The 19,767-nt window shown below is 43.4% G+C and overlaps 1 protein-coding gene across 1 annotated transcript in view; it reads right to left on the minus strand.

The window, feature by feature from the left end:
* Positions 1-265: 265 nt before the first annotated feature.
* The window catches only part of HS1BP3 (HCLS1 binding protein 3), a 32,829-nt gene continuing 13,327 nt past the window's right edge, over positions 266-19,767 (minus strand). Inside the window, exons 4-7 of the mRNA XM_081189183.1 lie at positions 19,086-19,308; positions 8,630-8,787; positions 7,365-7,500; positions 266-3,320 (exon numbers count right to left, since the gene is read on the minus strand). Of these exons, the coding sequence (XP_081045309.1) occupies positions 3,092-3,320; positions 7,365-7,500; positions 8,630-8,787; positions 19,086-19,308 (746 nt within the window). The 3' untranslated portion in view covers positions 266-3,091. The remainder of the gene's footprint in view (positions 3,321-7,364; positions 7,501-8,629; positions 8,788-19,085; positions 19,309-19,767) is intronic.

Genomic DNA, 19,767 nt, shown 5'->3' on the forward strand with positions numbered 1-19,767 from the left:
CACAAGAGTGTTTCTATTTACTCCAGCACATTGGTTTAGTGTCAACATTATGTACTGTACTGCATGAAACAAACTACTTCTACCTTTAATGCTTTAAAAATGAATGAATAAATAAACAAACTGCACTGTGCATAAAGAGGAAAGATGGTACTAAACAGTCTAATAGACCCAATCTAAATTGCACTGCTCATTTGCTCTTATAATATATAATAGCATATAATTTGATCTACGGGGCTATTTGTCTTTCAAATCTCAAGAGGGAATATTTAATTTTCATAGTGCTTAATACTTTTATTCAAAACAGAATGATGAACGTTATACATTATAAACACAACTCATTTAAAGTGCTTCAATATTTCCCCCTCCATTCATTCAGGTGTACATTCAAAAGGCAACAGAGATAAGCTTACTGGCTTGGCAAGTCTCTTGATATGGCTTAACTTCTGCTCAAGAGATATTTGTTTTGTGGGCCTCAGTTACCCAAGAGAGAATGAGAAAGACATAGGATAGGTTCATATAAAAAGAGAAAAACAATTTTAAAGCACTTTCGTCAGCTGTCTAACCGAATTATCAAAATATAGAATCGAGTTGGAAGCAATCATCTCGTTCGAGTGTGCAGAACCTTTGGCTCTCCAGTTGTTGTTGATGATGATGATTCAATTTCAATACCGCTCTTCATCCAAGGATCACAGGCTGGTTTACAACATAAAAACACAAAAATATGTAACATAGTAACAAAGAAAAACAACAACCCCCACCACACAAAGTTTAAAAGGCCACATAGACTGCTTAATTAGCCAAAGGCATGGGAGAAAAGGAATGTTTTTTTCTGGCACCTGAAGATATGTAGTGAAGGCATCAGGCGAGCCTCCCTGGGGAGAGCATTCGACAAGAGGGGAGCCACCACAGAAAAGGCCTGTTCTTGTGTTGCTGCCCTCCAGACCTCTGACAGTAGAGGCACATGAAGAAGAGCCTCAGATGAGGATTGAGGGGCCAGGTCAGTTCATATGGGGAGAGGTAGTCCTTGTTCAGTTGCAACTCCCATCATTCCTGGCTACTGACCATGTTTGCTGGGACTGATGGGAACATCTGGAAGGTCAAAGCATTATCTATGCCTGATCTAGTTGAATGTCTTGGAAGAAATCCACCACTAAGTTGTGGCATCTGCTTAAAACCCTAAAATTATGTTCATCTTAATGTTTAGTCCAAAAATAACCCTTCTTTTGCAATTTGAACCCATTGGTACAGGTCATATTTCTGTTCCTTTTCCTGACCCTCTTACAAATAGCATAGGCATCTATATCAAGGGCTTGACATCTATAAAGCTGCAGCTTTTAAATAAACTCACAAAATGCTCGTGAACGTTGGCAGAGATGGATTTACGGGGCTTTTAGCTTACACTGTTCCATATACAACTTAATCTCTCCTCACCCAAAGTGATAGCAAGAAATGCAAAAATTTCGGCTTGTAAAAAGGAGTCTGCACCTTAGCCCTAGGAATGGAGCTGAAGAGACGAAAACCAGATGCCATGATCAAAACTCCCACATTCCCCCTCCCTTTTCCTGCTACGTAACAAGCTGCTCCTGAAACTCTGGGGGCTATTGAGCATAGTCTCCAATACATCACAACAAACTATGGTCAGAAGAGAAAATCTAGCGCTTCTCAGGAAGAAACACTTGGACACCCCATACACATATAAAGGGACCCCTGACCATTAGGTCCAGTCGTGACCGACTCTGGGGTTGCGGTGCTCATCTCACTTTATTGGCCGAGGGAGGCGGCGTACAGCTTCCGGGTCATGTGGCCAGCATGACTAAGCCACTTCTGGCAAACCAGAGCAGCGCACGGAAACGCCGTTTACCTTCCCACTGGAGTGGTACCTATTTATCTACTTGCACTTTGACGTGCTTTCAAACTGCTAGGTTGGCAGGAGCAGGGACCGAGCAATGGGAGCTCACCCCATCGCAGGGATTCAAACCGCCAACATTTTGATCAGCAAGTCCTAGGCTCTGTGGTTTAACCCACAGCACCACCCGCACCCCATCTACACATATAAATACCATAAATATGGGACAATATGGGTCTGGGGGGGGGAAATGCTGTATGTGCCCTGTAGCCAATCAATCCAGGGGGTGAAGGGTTTTTTTGGCATATTTTCTAGAAAGTTGTCTCAAGGAGATATTTAAACCAAGATGATCAAGGGTCTGGAAACCAAGCCATATGAAGAATGGTTGAAGGAGCTGCGTATGTTTATAGCCTGGAAAAGAAGAAGCTAGGAGGAGATACGAGAGCCCTCTTCAAATATCTAAAGGGCTGTCAAATAGAGGATGGAGCAAACTTGTTTTCTTCTGCTCCAGGACTCGAACCAATGGCTTCAAGTTACAAGAAAGGAGATTCTAACTAAACATCAGGAAAAACCTTCTGACACTAAGAACTGTTTGACAGTGAAACAGAATCCCTTAGGAGGTTGTGGACTCTCCTTCCTTTGAGGGTTTTTAGCAGAATTTGGATGGCCATCTGTCATGGATGCTTTAGCTGAGATTCCTGGATTGCAGGGGGTTGGACTAGATGACCCTTGGGATACCTTCCAGCCCTACAATTCTCTGATTCTAGGGACAAGGAGAAGCAGTTAAAACAATTCCAATTAAGAAAAAAAAGTTATTTTACTTTACTCACTCACCTTACTAGGTCCGCTCCCTTTATCCCCTCTACCTCTCAAATAACCAATTTGCCCCCAATTATGTTGTATGAACATATTCCAACAGTTTGAACTACAACTGTAGTACAAAAAAACGAAAACAAAAAAAACCCAGATAGCACTCTCACTTTCAACAAAATTCTAGCCTTGCTCTTGAAACTCCCTGAAAAAAAACAAACATAAGGCATCTTTGATCAGATCCCAGCTGCTCTGCGGTCAGAACACACACAAGCCGTTCATTGATTTGCTGCTTACAAATCTGCTCTCTTTGCCAGAATGAACCAGCAGGCAAGCTGTCAACCGAGGGTGCTGGGCCAAAGCCTGCTCTGTCCAACCAGATGCAGAAGGCTGGTGGAAGTTCTTCCTGAAGAAAAGTCTGGCATAGTCTGTGTTTCAGAACAGGCTTGGTTCTTCACTGCTGGTAGATTCATTTTCTTGAATGTACTGGAGGATATCAACTTCGCCCATGGTCTGAGCCTTTACTTCAGTTGGCTTTGTTTTGGGGGCTGAGGAGAATGGGGTTTTTGCATCAGTTACTGCTGGCTTCTTTGGTAACGCTGGCTTAGGTGGTAGCTTGGGCTTGGAGCTTAGTTTCCACATCTTCTCAAAATCCTCTTCCACTCTGAGGAGGAAGAACAAGTTCAAAGGCATGAAGCAAATCTTATTCCGATTGGGGGGGGAATATTTATTTTTGGGTTAAAGATGAAACTTCTACTTCAAAACGTTACCAACAAATAATAATAATAATGATGATAATATAAATTTTATTTATACCCCGCCCTCCCCAGCCACAACTGGGCTCAGGGCGGCTAACACCAGGTATAAAACAATTGATTAAAATACAACTTAAAAACAAGATTAAAATACGACATTAAAATGCAGCTTCATTTCAGTAGAAACTCAAATCAAAAACTTTTTGGGGATGAAAACGTCATATCTACACCAAGGCCAACTATCCAGACTGGTCCTACGTGGGCTTGGAAAAAAGCCAAGGAATTCCTCAAATAGGATTTCCATCACAGAAGGAGAAAGGAAAAAGGATAGAGGGGTAGGGGACTAGGTTGATTCCAAGCCAAAGGCCAGGCAGAACAACAGTACTGCTGCTACGTTAGACCTTTCACGCAAGCTTCACTTTATCACGTAAACCCCGAAAAATAATTGGCTTATTTCCAGTGCCCTCAATCTATCCACAGAAGGATTTCTGCTTGTGCAAAGGACCTTCTCCAAGGTGCAGATTTCAGTTTGGTCACACTGCGTGCAGAGCCTTGGAGACATTGTAACCAGTACTATTTTCCTAGAAAAAGAGGTGTCGGGTCTCACCACGAACTTCTCCTTTGTTCTCTTAGAATGGCAATGGCACCCACCAGAGAAGTGCCAGAGCTGTGAGCTCTGGCTGAAAAAAGGCCCGGGCTGTAACAATGGTGTAGAATGGAAAGTGAGAGGCACCAAATTTTGGCAACGTGCAGGGTGCCGCTGAAATGTGAGACTCCAAAATCCACCACTGTTTCTCCTCTCTCCCCACCCCCACCTTCCCCAAATCTGCTCCAGAGGGTTGAGAAGAACACCTAGAACAGATTGAGGGGTATGAGGGGGGAAAGTTTTCCATTACACTTAGCACTACTTTGGATACAACTCGTGACTCCTATGAAAGAATGAGGTACATCAAACCCAGGCCAATAGAGAACAATGTTTTCTGATATTTTATGCATAGAACACAAGAGGCAAAGCAGTTACAGTGGTACCTCAGGTTAAGTACTTAATTCATTCCAGAGGTCCGTTCTTAACCTGAAACTGTTCTTAACCTGAGGTACCACTTTAGCTAATGGGGCCTCCTGCTGCCGCCGCACAATTTCTGTTCTCATCCTGAGGTAAAGTTCTTAACCCATGGTACTACTTCTGGGTTAGCAGAGTCTGTAACCTGAAGCATTTGTAACCTGAAGCGTTTGTAACCCGAGGCACCACTGTATCTGAAAAGTTTAAGAAATAGAAACAAAAAGTGTATCTCATTGTTTATAAGCGTTATAAAGAAACATGGGTGTTTGCTGTCTATTTTTAATTTTAAAGGTTTATAAAGAGCACAGAAACCCACATTCTATTTTTAAATTTAAATATGTTAAGTTTGGTTTAAAAAAGGAAAGCATGTGTTAGAACGTCTTGTCATAATACTGTGATGGTTTAATAGCAGCTGGGTTTGCATGGAAAACATCGGCACTTTCGAATTAGGTCAAATAAGCTAGAAACAAGAAGTTGGTTGCCATGCCAGTTCCAAAGATTCAGGATCTCCACCACCATTTGAAAAGAGAGCAAGAAACAATTATATTTGTCGTAAGAAAATACCAAACGGTCACACCTCAGGGATCAGGGGAAAAAAGAGTGGTTCTAATCTACACCACAAGTTTCCCTATTCTGCATAATGGATGGATGAGGTTGAATCCCGACAAGACAGAAGTAATGTTTTTAGTAGACAAGGGGTAGGCGGATGTGGGGGACTCCCTGGTCCTGAATGGGGTAACTGTGCCCCTGAAGGACCAGATGTGCAGCCTGGGAGTCATTTTGGACTCACAGCTCTCCATGGAGGCACAGGTCCAGGACAGCTGTCTACTAACTCTATCTGGTCTGCCAACTGAGACCCTACCTGCCCCCAGACTGTCTTGCCAGAGTGGTTATCTCCTTCTTGGACTACCACAATGTGCTTTACGTGGGGCTACCTTTGAAGTTGACTCAGAAACTACAACTATACCAGAATGTGGCTGCCAAACTGGTGACTGGGAGTGGCTGCCAGAACCATATGTATAACACCAGTCCTAAAGGATCTTCACTGGCTCCCAGCACATTTCCAAGCACAATTCAAAGTGTTGGTCCTGGCTTTTATTGCCCTAAAAACAGCCTCGGCCCTGTATACCTGAAGGAACATCTCCACCCCCATCACTTAGCTCCAAGGTTCAGCTCTTCGGAGGCCTTCTGACAGTTTCATCATTGCGAGAAGTGAAGTTACAGGGAACTAGGCAGAAGGTCTTCTCAGTACTGGCGCCCTCCCTGTGGAACACCCTCCCACCAGATATCAAGGAGATAAAGAACTGCACAACTTTTAGAAGACATCTGAAGGCAGCCCTGTATCAGAATGTTTTTAATGTCTGATGTTTTCTTAAATTTCTATACACTGGAGCCAACTGCTTCAGCACCCACAATAATATATTTATGGGGGCTGCCCCCCCAAGTCAATGGGCAAAGCTGAAGCCTTTCATTGCGGGCACCCACAATATTCGACGAAAGATGGCACCTTTGTTTCTATATGTTTTGAAAGCTGCCCAGAGTGGCCTTTTTCTTACTTTACCAAGCTGGAATAATCCGTATAATGTGATGCATATTTATCTGACAGATGAAGAAACTGTTTGCAGTGGTTTATGTTTAATTCAAAGGTTGTATAAGGTGGTATTTTGCCCATACAGACAAAATGTCTATCTTTGATTACTGGGTTGAGACAGAAGAAAAACAATAGATGGCAGCTAATGACTGTGTGTGTTCTTCCTTCTCAAATATTCCACTCCAGTAAAAATCAGGCTGTGCCCTGAAGACATCATGCCTTAGAAGATCAAATGTGTTGCCAATGCATAAGAAACAATGTGCAACTAAATTTTTACCTCCGAGTCGATTAAGGTAGGTGTTGCTGATGTGACTTGTTAATAAAAGTACTCTTTGTATAAACAAAAGAAGGCCCACAATCACATATTCCAAGGGACCTCACACAGTGGATTCCCCGCCCCCCCCCCACTCACATTAGTAAGCAATCATTAAAGCTTTCGGAAAGTCACTCAAAACATGACTTTTGGCCTGGACATTTTGCATGCAAGTGCATTCCTGTAGTTAATGAAATGTGGGTCTGTAAAATCTCCCGGATCGCTAATAAAGTGTGCAATTTATTCTAGTCACCTGAAATTCTAAATCATGTTATCGTATGCCTTTAACCTGCAAATAATTGCTAAGCAAAAACTGACCATAAAGATTTGTGCTATAGATGATGGGTAAGGTTGGTGCCACAATGGACAAAACTATTAACAATGGGTATTGTTACTCAGAGTAGGCCCACTGAAATCAATTGGCCTCACTTAGTCATGTTCATTCATTCCAATGGGTTTAACTCTGATTAAAACTATGTTGCATACTACCTCATTCACTATGAATCCTGAGGCCTAAGGGTGGCATCCAGAGAACTTATCCTGCTCACCCAACGACTTCCACTTGTACAACAGAACTTCCTCTCCTTCTTCCTTTGTACCATGTGCCCCCCAAATACATTGGGAGTTCCCAACCCCTCCAGAGCAGATTTACAGGGTGCACAAGGGGCAGAAGTCCCATTACACAAGTGGAAGTCCTTGCACCAAAAAGACAACTTTGTTGGATACACCATAGAACTGAATACACCTCAACACTCAGGCTTCATATACAAGTTATTTGCATCATGCGTTAAAAAATACAAATTCTTAGTAAGGGCTAGATCAGATACCAATTTACAAATAATGAAAATCAAGGTCTCGGGCTACCGTTTAGCCTGTTGACATTTCCAAATGTGAACCCTTCCAGCATAAGAGTTGCTACATGTCTGTTGCTCTGCAAAGCTAGGGAACACTGAAGACCCTACGACTTCCGATGCATCCAAGATTAGTACCTCAAGAGTTCTTCAGTGTCCTCCTCAAGGCTACCGCTTAATGCATGTTCCGTGCTTGCACAGGCGGTTGGCAACAGCAGCGAGTCACCCAGAGTCACCAATCCACCAAGGTCTGGATCGTCAAACAATTTCAGATCTGATAATTGAACAAAGAGATGACAGCTACATTTGACTTGTACACAGCAGTAGCCTGAATATCGGATCCTCCAAGTGTCCCTGTTTTCCAGTCCCAGATTTATAGAAGCCATCCCGGTTTCTGATTTGATCCTGGAATGTCCCATTTTTCCTTAGGATGTCCCTATTTTCATCCGAGAAATGTTGGAGGGTATGGAGATATGAGACCCACAAGTAACTATACAACCTTTAGAAGACAGGGAAGTTTTTAAATGTTTCATGGTATTCTGATATATGTTGGAAGCCACCCAGAGTGGCTGAAGCAACCCAGTCAGATGGACAGGGTATTAATTAATTAATTAATTAATTAATTATAATAATAATAATAAATAAAAAGGTAAAGTGACCCCTGACCATTAGGTCCAGTTGTGACCGACTCTGGGGTTGTGGCACTCATCTCGCTTTATTGGCCAAGGGAGCCAGCATACAGCTTCTGGGTCATGTCGCCAGGATGACTAAGCCACTTCTGGTGAACCAGAGCAGTGCACGGAAATGCCGTTTACCTTCCCGCCGGAGCAGTACCTATTTATCTACTTGCACTTTTGACGTACTTTTGAACTGCTAGGCTGGCAGGAGCAAGGACCAAGCAATGGGAGCTCACCCCGTCCCAGGGATTCGAACCGCCGACCAGCAAATCCTAGGCTCTGTGGTTTAACCCACAGCACCACCCGCATCCCATAATAAATAGGATGCCCCTATTTTAATCAGAGAAATGTTGGAGGGTATGGAATATTGGATTTCCTGTCTTCCACCCAATGGGCATAAGCCACCACTGATGACCTCATTCAGCTTGATTCTGAATGCGTCCTTCCCACTGCTGGTCTGTAGCCACTGGAAGAATATCCTTAAGGGAATGCAGCCCTCTTAGGGAGAAAAAGAGGGAGATAGGGGTCTTTGCTTTTAACCCAACTCAACCATTGGAGTCATTACACATATCTAAATGAGCATACTAAGGCATTTTCCATTTTGGAATAAATGACTGTATGCCCAAGCTGCCATAGAGCGATTTGGAGTTTTGCAACTAAGCTTTGCGAAACTTTGGCACATATTTTCGGAGTGTACATCAAGGAGCTGACTAGAAATACACTTACTTTTTTCGGCTGCCAATATCCTCTTGCTGCTGCTGAATGAAAACCCTTTAGCTGAGCCAAACAGTCCTTCATCGGGAACAGCTTCTTCGTCAAAAATCGTTAACTTGGGCTTCCCGTCTTTGGCTGGAGGAGGCGTGGGTTTCTTAGTCTTTTTAGATCTAGAGGTTTAAACGACAGCAGAAAAATCCAGCAGACACTGTTAAGAGTGTTTCTTTTTCTTTTTTTTCCAGAGGAACAGCCACCCTGTGGACTTACAAATTGAATTTTGGGGAGGGGGGAGATTTGTGGCCTGGAGGAGGCGCCCTTTAACATTCTCCCCCATGTCTCTAATCAAAAGCAGCTATTAGCTGCAGAGAGGAAAACACGCTGGCACAATTCCACTCGACAGCTGCTTTTCTAAGAGAGAGAGGGGGGAAAAATAACAGTGGTAATTCTTACTGTGCTGGAAGATAAGAAGAAAGCAGTGCAGAACCCTGCAATGTGCTCCTAATGGTATGAAAAGAACTGGCACCCAAAATTGTAATGGAAGACCATTCCAAAAAGAGAGCTTTCTCTGTGCTTTCTGGAGAGGGAGCCGCAGAATAAAGCTCAGGTGAATCCTGCAAAGGACGCATGATCACCCCTAATATGCTATCTTAAAGTAGGCTTTGAATAATAATAATAAAATAAATAAATAAATAAATAAATATTTATACCCTGCCCTTCCTGGTTCAAGAAACCAGGCTCAGGCCGGCTAACAAAAAATTTAAAGCACTTAATTGATGCAACAAAAAGCAGGATAAAATACAGTATAAAACGTGAATAACAATAAATCCAGAATTCAAAAATCAATTTAGGGGGGAAATCCATCCAATAAACATTAGATGATCACCAGGGCTAGCTGGCTAAATTAGTCCTATTTCGGCCAACGAGGAGACCGGGGGAGAATTAGCTGTGGGATCCCAGAGCGGGTAATCTTCATAAAAGGGGGAGGGGGAGAGAAGGAGGGAAGGGTAATAAATGATCAGGCTAAGTTCAAATTGAAAGCCAGGCAGAATAGCTGTGTCTTACAGGCCCTGTGGAAGGAAGTTAAATCTTGCAGGGCCCTGGTCTCATGGGACAGAGCATTCCACCAGGTTGGAGCCATCACTGAGAAGGCCCTGGCCCTGGTGGAGGATAATCTGACTTTCTTAGGGCTGATCCATCAGGCTGTTTGAACTGGAAGGGATCGAAGCAAGGTCCTCAAGGTCTTTCTGAACGGCCACCCACTGTCAAGCCTTAACAAAATTCTCCCCAAAGCTTGTGCTCATTCCAGTCAACGTCATATTAGATTTCAATAGCGATCCACCTTAGCCTTGGACACAACTGCCACAGAACTTCTTGAAATGATCACACTATGCTCTCCTTATTTACAGAGATGGCACATCTTTCCGATTCTTTGTAAATGTTACCGTTGCCACTTCCACTTCCCAAATCTGATGCTATGGGAGGTTTCAAGCGCAGAAGAAACGGCAGATTAATATTCTACAGCCTTTAAAACATGTCTTTGGGAAGGGGGAAGTTGTTGTTTTGCTGTTTTGTTCTACAGTGGTACCTCGGGTTACATATGCTTCAGGTTACATACGCTTCAGGTTACAGACTCTGCTAACCCAGAAATAGTACCTCGGGTTAAGAACTTTGCTTCAGGATGAGAACAGAAATCGTGCTCTGGCAGCACGGCGGCAGCGGGAAGGCCCCATTAGCTAAAGTGGTGCTTCAGGTTAAGAACAATTTCAGGTTAAGAACGGACCTCCGGAACGAATTAAGTACTTAACCCGAGGTACCACTGTACTTATTTACTTGTCTTTATCCTATATTTTGTTCTGTGAACCGCCCTGAGATAATACGATGAAGGATGGTATATAAATCTTAATAATAATAATAATAATAAGGCAGTCACAGACACTTAAGGATAATGGAAGGTTTTTTAAAAAAACAACAACCAATAATCCATCTGCAAAGTCAAATACTTTGCTGGTTTAGTGACACATCTATTTTTAGATATGCTGAAATAATAAAGATACTCACACCCCAATTAATACACTTTAGCTACATTTCTGTGTGTGTAAAAAAAGAAAGAAAAGGTGTGTGTGTTTCAGCATTGGCAGTATTTGCAACCACGTTTCATCCTGCCGATTCCCTTCTATGGAAGGGAACCTCTCATGAACTGCTTGGTGACTAACATTTTACCAGCGACAAGGTTCTCCTGAGGTCACTACAAAACAAGGAGGCACCGTTCGCACGAATCTTCATTGAGCAAGTAAATGCCTTCTCTCCCAACCCATTGCAAAAAAGAGTATCCGTCAGCAGTGTAAAATGTACAAATGCAAAATTGTATGGATTTGTGGGAGAGTTGAACAGTGAAGCCAGCCAAAGGGGGATGTCTGTCCTGCTCCAAATAAGGGTGACTGCTGAGTCAAAATCCAGTAAGAGGGATTAAACTGAGGAAGTGAAATTGATCAGAAGTGCCACCGAGCGCCCAGCATGACATCACCACAAAGAGCCAGGAGAGCACAATGTTCCGTGGGAACCGACAGAAGCCCTCACAATTCGCCCTGGCGCTGGTTTATTAATAGCACTGTTTGCAGCTTCCCTGAAGTAGCCCTTGCTTTTCACAAAACTGGGCCTTTGTCAAGCTTACTTCAAGAGGCTTGTTGCTGGTGGAGAGGCAGAAGGTTGGCTCTGCCAACATCCCAACGTCGTTTTTACCATTCTTGGCTCATTGGTGCTATTTTCTGGAAGCAAAATAGTGATGGGTTCACGGAATACATTCAAGGTCTAATGCAGCAATTCTCAAACTTCTTTTTCTCTGGGTCACACACTGGGTCAGAATAAAACTTTGCTCACACCACACAGATATTTTTTAAAAATTGATAAGAAATACCTTGGAAAGCGAAAAGGAACAGCTCTTAGCAGTGATTGATTTAAAAACATAGAACACAACTACAGTGGTACCTCGGGTTAAGTACTTAATTCGTTCTGGGGGTCCTTTCTTAACCTGAAACTGTTCTTAACCTGAAGCACCACTTTAGCTAATGGGGCCTCCTGCTGCCGCCATGCCGCCAGAATTTCTGTTCTCATCCTGAAGCAAAGTTCTTAACCTGAGATACTCTTTCTGGGTTAGCGGAGTCTGTAACCTGAAGCGTATGTAACCTGAGGTACCACTGTACTTTATAATATGATCATGGAGCCTCCAAATAGTATAAAACAATGCAATGACAAGAACATTCATTGGGGGAAGGGGGACAAAAATGTTACACAAAACTCTAGCTCTATTTTTAGCACTCAGTGTTTCTTGCCCATCCCCCGCTCTCCTCCAAACATTTGTCATCTGCAAGATGCTTTATGAAACATGACAGGCCAACCCCGCTAGCTGGAAATTCTATGATGATTTCAAGCATTCCCCTAAAATTGTTTGTGTTCACAACTAAACGATTGTTCACAAGAAACTGATTGGGATGGGGAGAAGTTTCGGGTTCCAGCCTTCCCTAAGCCTTTCGCATGTTGTACCTGAAGGGCACCGGGTTTGGAAAAGATGCCTTAACATGTTGAAACATGGAAGCCCTGTGTGTCAGTCTCACATCTAGATGACCCTTGAAGTCCTTTCCAGCTCCATGATTCTATGTATATCAACTCTTCTCAGGATCATAAACATGACAAAGGATACCCTTGCAAATAGCCACTTGCCTGGTGACCAGTGGTGACTCTTCAGGACACCAATACAGATGACTAATGTAGACGAATTTGTGGGCTTATTTGCAGGAACATTTGCAAAACACTGAGAAGCATGAGGAAATGCCCATCGCAAACAGTCAAGACCAGACTTCTGCTAACCTACATACACTTTCGCTGCTATGAATAAGCCTTTTCAAAAGCCAAGCCAGTTATTCATTAAAGGCTCAGCAAAACAGGCCACTGAAATCCACCCCCATTAAGGTTTACCATTGTCAACAGAACCCACTCTGTGAATCAAGTGATTCAACATTTCCTGTTCCTTGGGCAGAGGCTTGGGAAGCTGATGGATGAGGTAATGCCCATTCCAAATTCTATTTTGAGAGCTGAGTCATCCTATTATTGCAAAGTCCCTAAGACAAAAGGTGCTTCAATCTGCCCCGTTTGCTCAATTCCAAAGCTGCAGAAAGAAGCAGCCTTGAATTGTACTTAGCTGTGGCACTAAACCTTCTTAGCTTTTTTAAAAGACTGCTATCCCATTCCACATAAACTACAGATTAGCTACCAAACCTGTATCTGGGCTCTTCAGTTTCTAACTGCCAACACTCCCCCATTTCATCCCCATGGGTTTGTTTGTTTTTTTAAATGAATTTCAAATATATCCCTATTTTCCATCTGTTCATTCTTCTAAATATCTAATATATCATACAAAAGTGATATTACATTCCTCTTGTGTGATGTGCAATAAATAGGATATAATGAACATGCATAAGAACGCACAGGATATATTTTGCTATTTTTGCTTATAATAAAACTTAAGTTCTCTCTTTTTTTCAAATAGTGCAACAGGCAACCCTTCACGCAGTCTTTATTTACTATTTCCATTTTTCTTTAGAGTTATTGTTAATATGACTATTGCCATCAGCTCCCACAAACGTCAAACCAGTTCTCTTTTGCTCAATTTGCGCTCATCTTTCCATTCTTTTGCATGGGACTCCCCTATTTAAACACAATAACTCTGCGTTAAAGAAAAGCCTACATTTTCGGTAGGATTAAAGCCTCACCTTTTGCCTTACAAGGCTAGCATTTCACATGTAGGGACCGATTTTACATAAGGGGAGTATTTCACAATGTGAGCCCTGCTGCTCACCTTGCAGCCTGAAATGTCCACACAGGTAAGTGTGTCTGGCTGTTAACCAGAAGGTTGATGGTCCAAGCTCACCTAGGGACAGCTTGTGGGATATAATCCATTGGAGCAGTCAAATACAACATTCCTTGTTTCCCTAGAGTGGACACAGACAGGGGGATGTTACTTCAGCCAATATAACTTCCTGTTTACTGGTCTAGAACATCCTCCCCCTGCATGTGACTAAGCAGAAGGGCGTGACCCTGGCTGCCATGCTGCCATCTTTCTCTTGATGCCATTTTCTTCTCTTAACGTATTTTGCTGTCTGCTGGATCTCAGCCAGCAGCACATGGGCTCAATCCCAATATGGGATGAACTCACAATCTGTTCTGTAACTACTAGCTAAAGCCTGCCTTCAGGGATCTCCTGGGAGGTGATTGTGAGTAAACTTCTTGTTACTTTTAAGGAAAGACTCTTGTGTCTTCATTCTTTTAAAAGAGATCAACGGGGACTTAACATGAATAATCCAATCTGGGCAAGCCAGAGTGGATTGCTTAACTAAAGAGATTCAAACAAATCTGCAAATTAGCTTCCTTCTACGTGACTCACTAGCGTGAGTGAAGGAAGGATGATATTTAATCAATATATCCTCTCCTACTATCCTTAACATTCCCACACAGCTGTGGGCAGGATTCCTGCACTGAAGAGAGTTCCCGTCCAACTCTACAATTCAGTTCAGTTCTATGGTACAGCTTTGTCACCTCAGCAGCTGTTTGTGGAAAATAGGCTTTACAGGGATTCTCTGTATTTTCACAACAACAGCACAGGCCTTGGCGATTCCATTTTTTCCACTCAGTGCAAAACTTTCCCAAGCTGCTTGCAAGGACATTAGCTCAGGCTTTATCTAGCCCTCACATCACCATCATGTCATCTGGTTTCCCACAGCTGCCAAGCTACAAAATGTGTGATTGTTGCTAAATATACTATGAAGAGAAGGGGAGGCCAAGGGGATACAAAGACAGCTGTGGATCTGAAGCGACCAGCAAGCATTACTGCTGCCCTACTCTACATAAGCAGATGGTGTGGCAGTCCTGGGGTTGATCTACACACAGGAAGAAAAAAGCAGTATAAATAAGTCAGAAATTAAATCGTTATAACAAAAAAAAAACCACTATGAAAAAAATTGCACAGAATTTTTTGCTCTCTGGTGCCATCTGCTGTTGCAGGCTTATAACGCATTTGAAATGTTGTTTTTTGACTAATGTGGCTGAGTGCCAGCAGAGGCAAGGTAGATACAGCCTTCAGCATGGGTGAGGACTGGACAGGCTGTTCAGCCATCTACAAAAACAGAACCACACTCATTAAGTGGGGAGGACTTTGTACAACTATTTAACAACTACCTTACCTCGCATCTAACAACTACCTTACCTCACATCTGAGAAGAGTCTTAAACTGCACATTTAAATTATACTGGAGAAGGATCCCCCACTCATATGTCTCTTTTGTATTAAACTAAGGGGATTTGCACAATATAAAACAAAGTACTTAGTTCAACGGCTGCCAGATCAAAGTACATTGCTGTGCCAACACATTTGGAGGGGAGCAAGGAAGTCAGGAAGTGACTCTGACACAAAAGAGTGCGTCACAGGGCTGACAAAAGTTGTCTAAAAATCTGACAAGCAGCTGGGATTCAAGGCACTTGCAAACACTTGCATCACTTGGCACTCGCTCAATGGCCGAGCAGGCTTGAAGGCTTCGGTCTGTAAGCCGGCGATTGTCAAAAGCGGGGGGGAAACCCAGAGTCTTTGCAGCTGTGTGTGCTTGAAGATGTGGAACCCTTCTGAACAGGTGGCCATGTAGGTTGCATGCTTCACACTGTGCCTCAGGACGGAGATAAGTTTTCTTGTCATTATTGAGGGTGCAATCCAGGCTAAGTTAGCTCATTCATTTACAGTGGTGCCCCGCAAGACGAATGCCTCGCAAGACGGAAAACTCGCTAGACGAAAGAGTTTTCCGTTGTGGAGGTGCTTCGCAAAACGAATCTTCTATGGGCTTGCTTCGCAAGATGACAATTTCTTGCGAGTTCCTGCTGGTTTTTTCCCCCTTTCCCCCCTTTTTCTAAGCCATTAATCCGCTTATCAGCTGATCCGATCAGCAGATAAGCCGCTAAAAGCCTCTAAAAGCCGCTAATAGCGCTATGCCGCTTATCAGCTGATCCGATCAGCAGATAAGCCGCTAAAAGCCACTAAAAGCCGCTAATAGCGCTAATAGCGCTAATAGCGCTAAGACGCTTATCAGCTGATCCAATCAGCAGATAAGCCACTAAAAGCCTCTAAAAGCCGCTAATAGCGCTAATCTGCTAATCCTTCAATGGGCTTGCTTCACAAGATGAAAAAAACCGCTAGACGAAGAGAATCACAGAACGGATTCTTTTCGTCTTGCGAGGCACCACTGTATTTAAACCATTTACAGGCCCTGCTCCCTCTCCTATTTTGAGGCAGCCTACTCATTGACAAAAATCAGTTAACAGGGTGACCACCCATGCTTGCAACTAGGAGGGCAGGACTGGAAGTCAAGTAATTCAGGTCCACATCAAAAGCAAATTACTAGATACATACATCGTTTTACAGTGGTACCTCTGGTTAAGAACTTAATTTGTTCTGGAGGTCCGTTCTTAACCTGAAACTGTTCTTAACCTGAAGCACCACTTTAGCTAATGGGGCCTCCCACTGCCACCACGGCGCCACCGCGCGATTTCTGTTCTCATCCTGAAACAAAGTTATTAACCTGAGGTACTATTTCTGGGTTAGCGGAGTCTGTAACCTGAAGCGTCTGTAACCCGAGGTACCACTGTATTTGTATGCTGCCTTCCATAGTTAGAACCATGGTCCCCGTGGCAATATTGGGGCTCTCTCATATGGCCATTGGGTCCAACACATTAAGCCCACTTTGCTTTGATGTGAGGGGTATGTATAGCCTGGAAGAGAGGAGACTGAGAAGAGATATGAGAGCCAGCTTCAAATAGCTCAAGGGCTGTCACATGGAAGATGGAGCAAGCTTGTTTTCTCCTCTCTGGAGGGTAAGACTCAAACCAATGGCTTCAAGTTACAAGAAAGGAGATTCCAACTAAACATCAGGAATAATTTTCTGACAAAGCTGTTTGCCAGTGGAACGGGAGGTTGTGGACTCTGCTGCATTGGAGGTTTTCAAGAAGAGGTTGGATGAGCATCTGTCATGGATGCTTTAGCTGAGATTCCTGTATTGCAGGGAGTTGGACTAGATGATTAATTGGCTTAGACTATCTACCGACCAGTCACAAATATCTCCTTTTCAGGGAAGCTAGTGAAAATGGCCATGGCAGGCCAACTATACATATTCTTGGATGATATGAATCATCTAGCCCAAATTAAATCTGAGTTTGGGCCTGGTGATGGGACTGAATCAGCCTTGATCACCCCGATGGATGACTAAAAAGAGGACAAGCAGAAGACGACTCTGTTCCTCCTTGATTTCTCTGCAGATCTTTATGCCATTGACCACTCCATCCTCCTGGACAGGCTCTTTGAGACGAGTATCAGGTGCATAGCAGTTCTGTCCTCACATATGGGGTTGCATGCAGAGAACCATGTTGGAAGAGTGCTCTTTGGACCCCTGTCTGTGAGGTACTGCTATAGGGTATCGCTATGATTATACTCCCAATGTTGTTTAACATCTACATGGAGCAGTTAGGAGAGGTCATTAGAAAATACAGGGCAAGATGCCATCACAATTCTGACGACACTGTGCTCTATTACTCCATAAAAACTGAACTAGGAGGGGCTGTGCAGGCCCTTCACCAGTGCCTGGGTGCAATGTTTTGTTTTCTCAAGCCAGAGCTCCATGCTCCATTGATGTTTACAAAAGTTTGCCCAGGTTTCAGGAGTGGCCTGTTGAATGAGGAAAGGTAGCAGAGGTTTCACTGGGAAGAAGGCCTCCCTCTCTGAATCGGAAGCTTTTCTATAGGCCTCTGAACCCAGAACAAAAGGCTTTTAAGAAAACAGATCGGCCAAAGCCCAAGAAGCAGGTTTTCTGTTTCCTTGGACATTGGGCTATTATTATTATTATTTTAACTACATACCTTTCGTTTCAGCAGAATATCCAGGAAAACATAATGCCCAGTTCAGAAAGACCTTTTTCCTATCCAAATAAGGACACTCTCTTTTGTATATGCCTGCAGCCAATGACCATTTCACGGGAAAACAATGCTTTATCAAGGTTCTCAGCAAAAATAGTAATCCAGCTTCTGGCGTGTGTGAGTGTGTTTTAAATCCAGGCACTCTGGAATTTCAGATATCCAGAGGGACAGTTTCAGTTTTGAGCAATATATAAGTTGTTAAATGAAAATGCTTAGAGTGCATAATGACTAGACAGAAAATGATAACCACTCAGGAATCCTTTAGGAATCATAAAATCATTGCAGTATGGCTATATATCTTAAGCAAAACAAAAAGGGGGGGGGGAATCCCATAGCAATTCTTAATTACCAAGTAACATTTTGTTCTTATTCTGAGTTGCCAAAAATAAAAAGCGTTCCTTCTTCCTTCCTTGCATTTTCCATTTTGCAGTGGAACACATGAGGAAATGCCTTTGTTTTGGGCCAACATGGATGGGTGCAGATTTTGGAATTAATACTTTTTGTCAGGGATGTGCAGAAAAAAACAAAGAAAAGTGAAAGAAGTGAAGACACACTATAGGCAAAAGTTGAAAACTTCAAAGTGCTATTTACACATGCTTAACATTGGCTGGGATTTGCCCTAGTTATGACCATCACGCCTGCTCATATGTTTTCATGTAAATAATCTAGTCCATCTTGTGGGGGCTTCTCATAGAGAATTCAGAGGATTAATCAAGAGCTCCTGATAGCTCCATTCTTGGATTGGAGCCCCACATTGCACAAAAGATTCCTAAGTGATCTAGGTGCCTTCTTGGATTGCTACCAGCACTGAAGACAAGCAAATATCTTTAGGCACCTGTCAGGTGCTGGTGTGGCTGCTTGAAAGCAAACAGGCAAGACCCCAACCTGTCTTTTCCAGGCTTTATTATCTGTACAAACTATTTTACAGTGCAGTGTCGCAAGTCCATGTCTGCTCAGTCGCTAGCACAATCTGGGAGTGGGCCGTCCTTATACCTTCCCCAGCATAACAGTCGTGTGACCCCCACCCTTCTCCTCCCCTCTCTGCGCGCAAACTTACTGCACAAAGTGGGTGTTGGCAAAGGGGGATTTGTCGCCCCTCCACTTTGCTCAGGCTTGGTGTTGCGGCTCTCCCTAGCATCTTCTGATCCCTGCGCCCATTCCCCACTGGAGGCGGGACTTCCCTCCTCGCCAGAGGAAGAACTACTTCGCAAGATCTTTGGAGGCTCCCTGTAACACAACTGCCCTTCCACCTCTTGCCTCTGAGCTGATGGCAGTTCCCCGACAGCACCTGAATTGGAGATGCTGTAAAGAGAGAGATCTTCCCCATACAATTGAGTTGTTTCTCTCTCCTTTCTCAAGCCCCGCAGCTCAGAAGTGCACACTAGGACAGTATGGCAGAACAGATTAAGTTTGAATTACTGATGGACATTTTGCATAAGGAGCACGGTAAAATTAAAAAGTCATACTTGATAACACCAAGTGGGTCTCCATCATCCTCATCCCCGTCCTCCTCTTCCTCTTCCTCTTTTCTCTTTTTAACATCCTGCTCTTCCGAGGATTTGAACAGGGGAACGGGGTCAGGAGTCCTCTCCTCTTTGAAGAAATCCAAGGCTTCGTTTTCGTCGTCCTTGTCTTCCGCATCGGGGAGGTTTTTACTTTTGATGTCCGTGGCGCTGGTGGACCTGGTTCCTGCAGAAGCACAACATGGAAAACTGAACGCAGAGGCTTCAAAAGAGGGTATTCTGGTCCCGTGCCAACGTCACCAACTTCTGACTGTTTGGCAAACAGAATGGAGAACTATGTCATCATCAGCATCATCATTAATTAGACTTGTTAGCCACTTGTTGGCCAAAGGCCTCCAAGCGACTTACAACACATTTAAAAACATGAATATAAATACCGTATTTTTCGCTCTATAACACGCACCCGACCATAACACGCACGAAGTTTTTAGAGGAGGACAATCCGTAGGCATGCCACCCGTAGGCATTCCCTCCATAACACGCACAGACATTTCCCCTTACTTTTTAGGAGGAAAAAAGTGAGTGTTATGGTGCAAAAAATACGGTACTTATACTACAAAAATAGAACAAAACAACCCTCATAACAGCTGCAGGAATCTTGGCAGCACATTAGAAAACATAACAG

Source organism: Podarcis bocagei (assembly GCF_964188305.1).
Source record: "Podarcis bocagei genome assembly, chromosome: 3".
NCBI classification, from domain to species: Eukaryota; Metazoa; Chordata; class Lepidosauria; order Squamata; family Lacertidae; genus Podarcis; species Podarcis bocagei.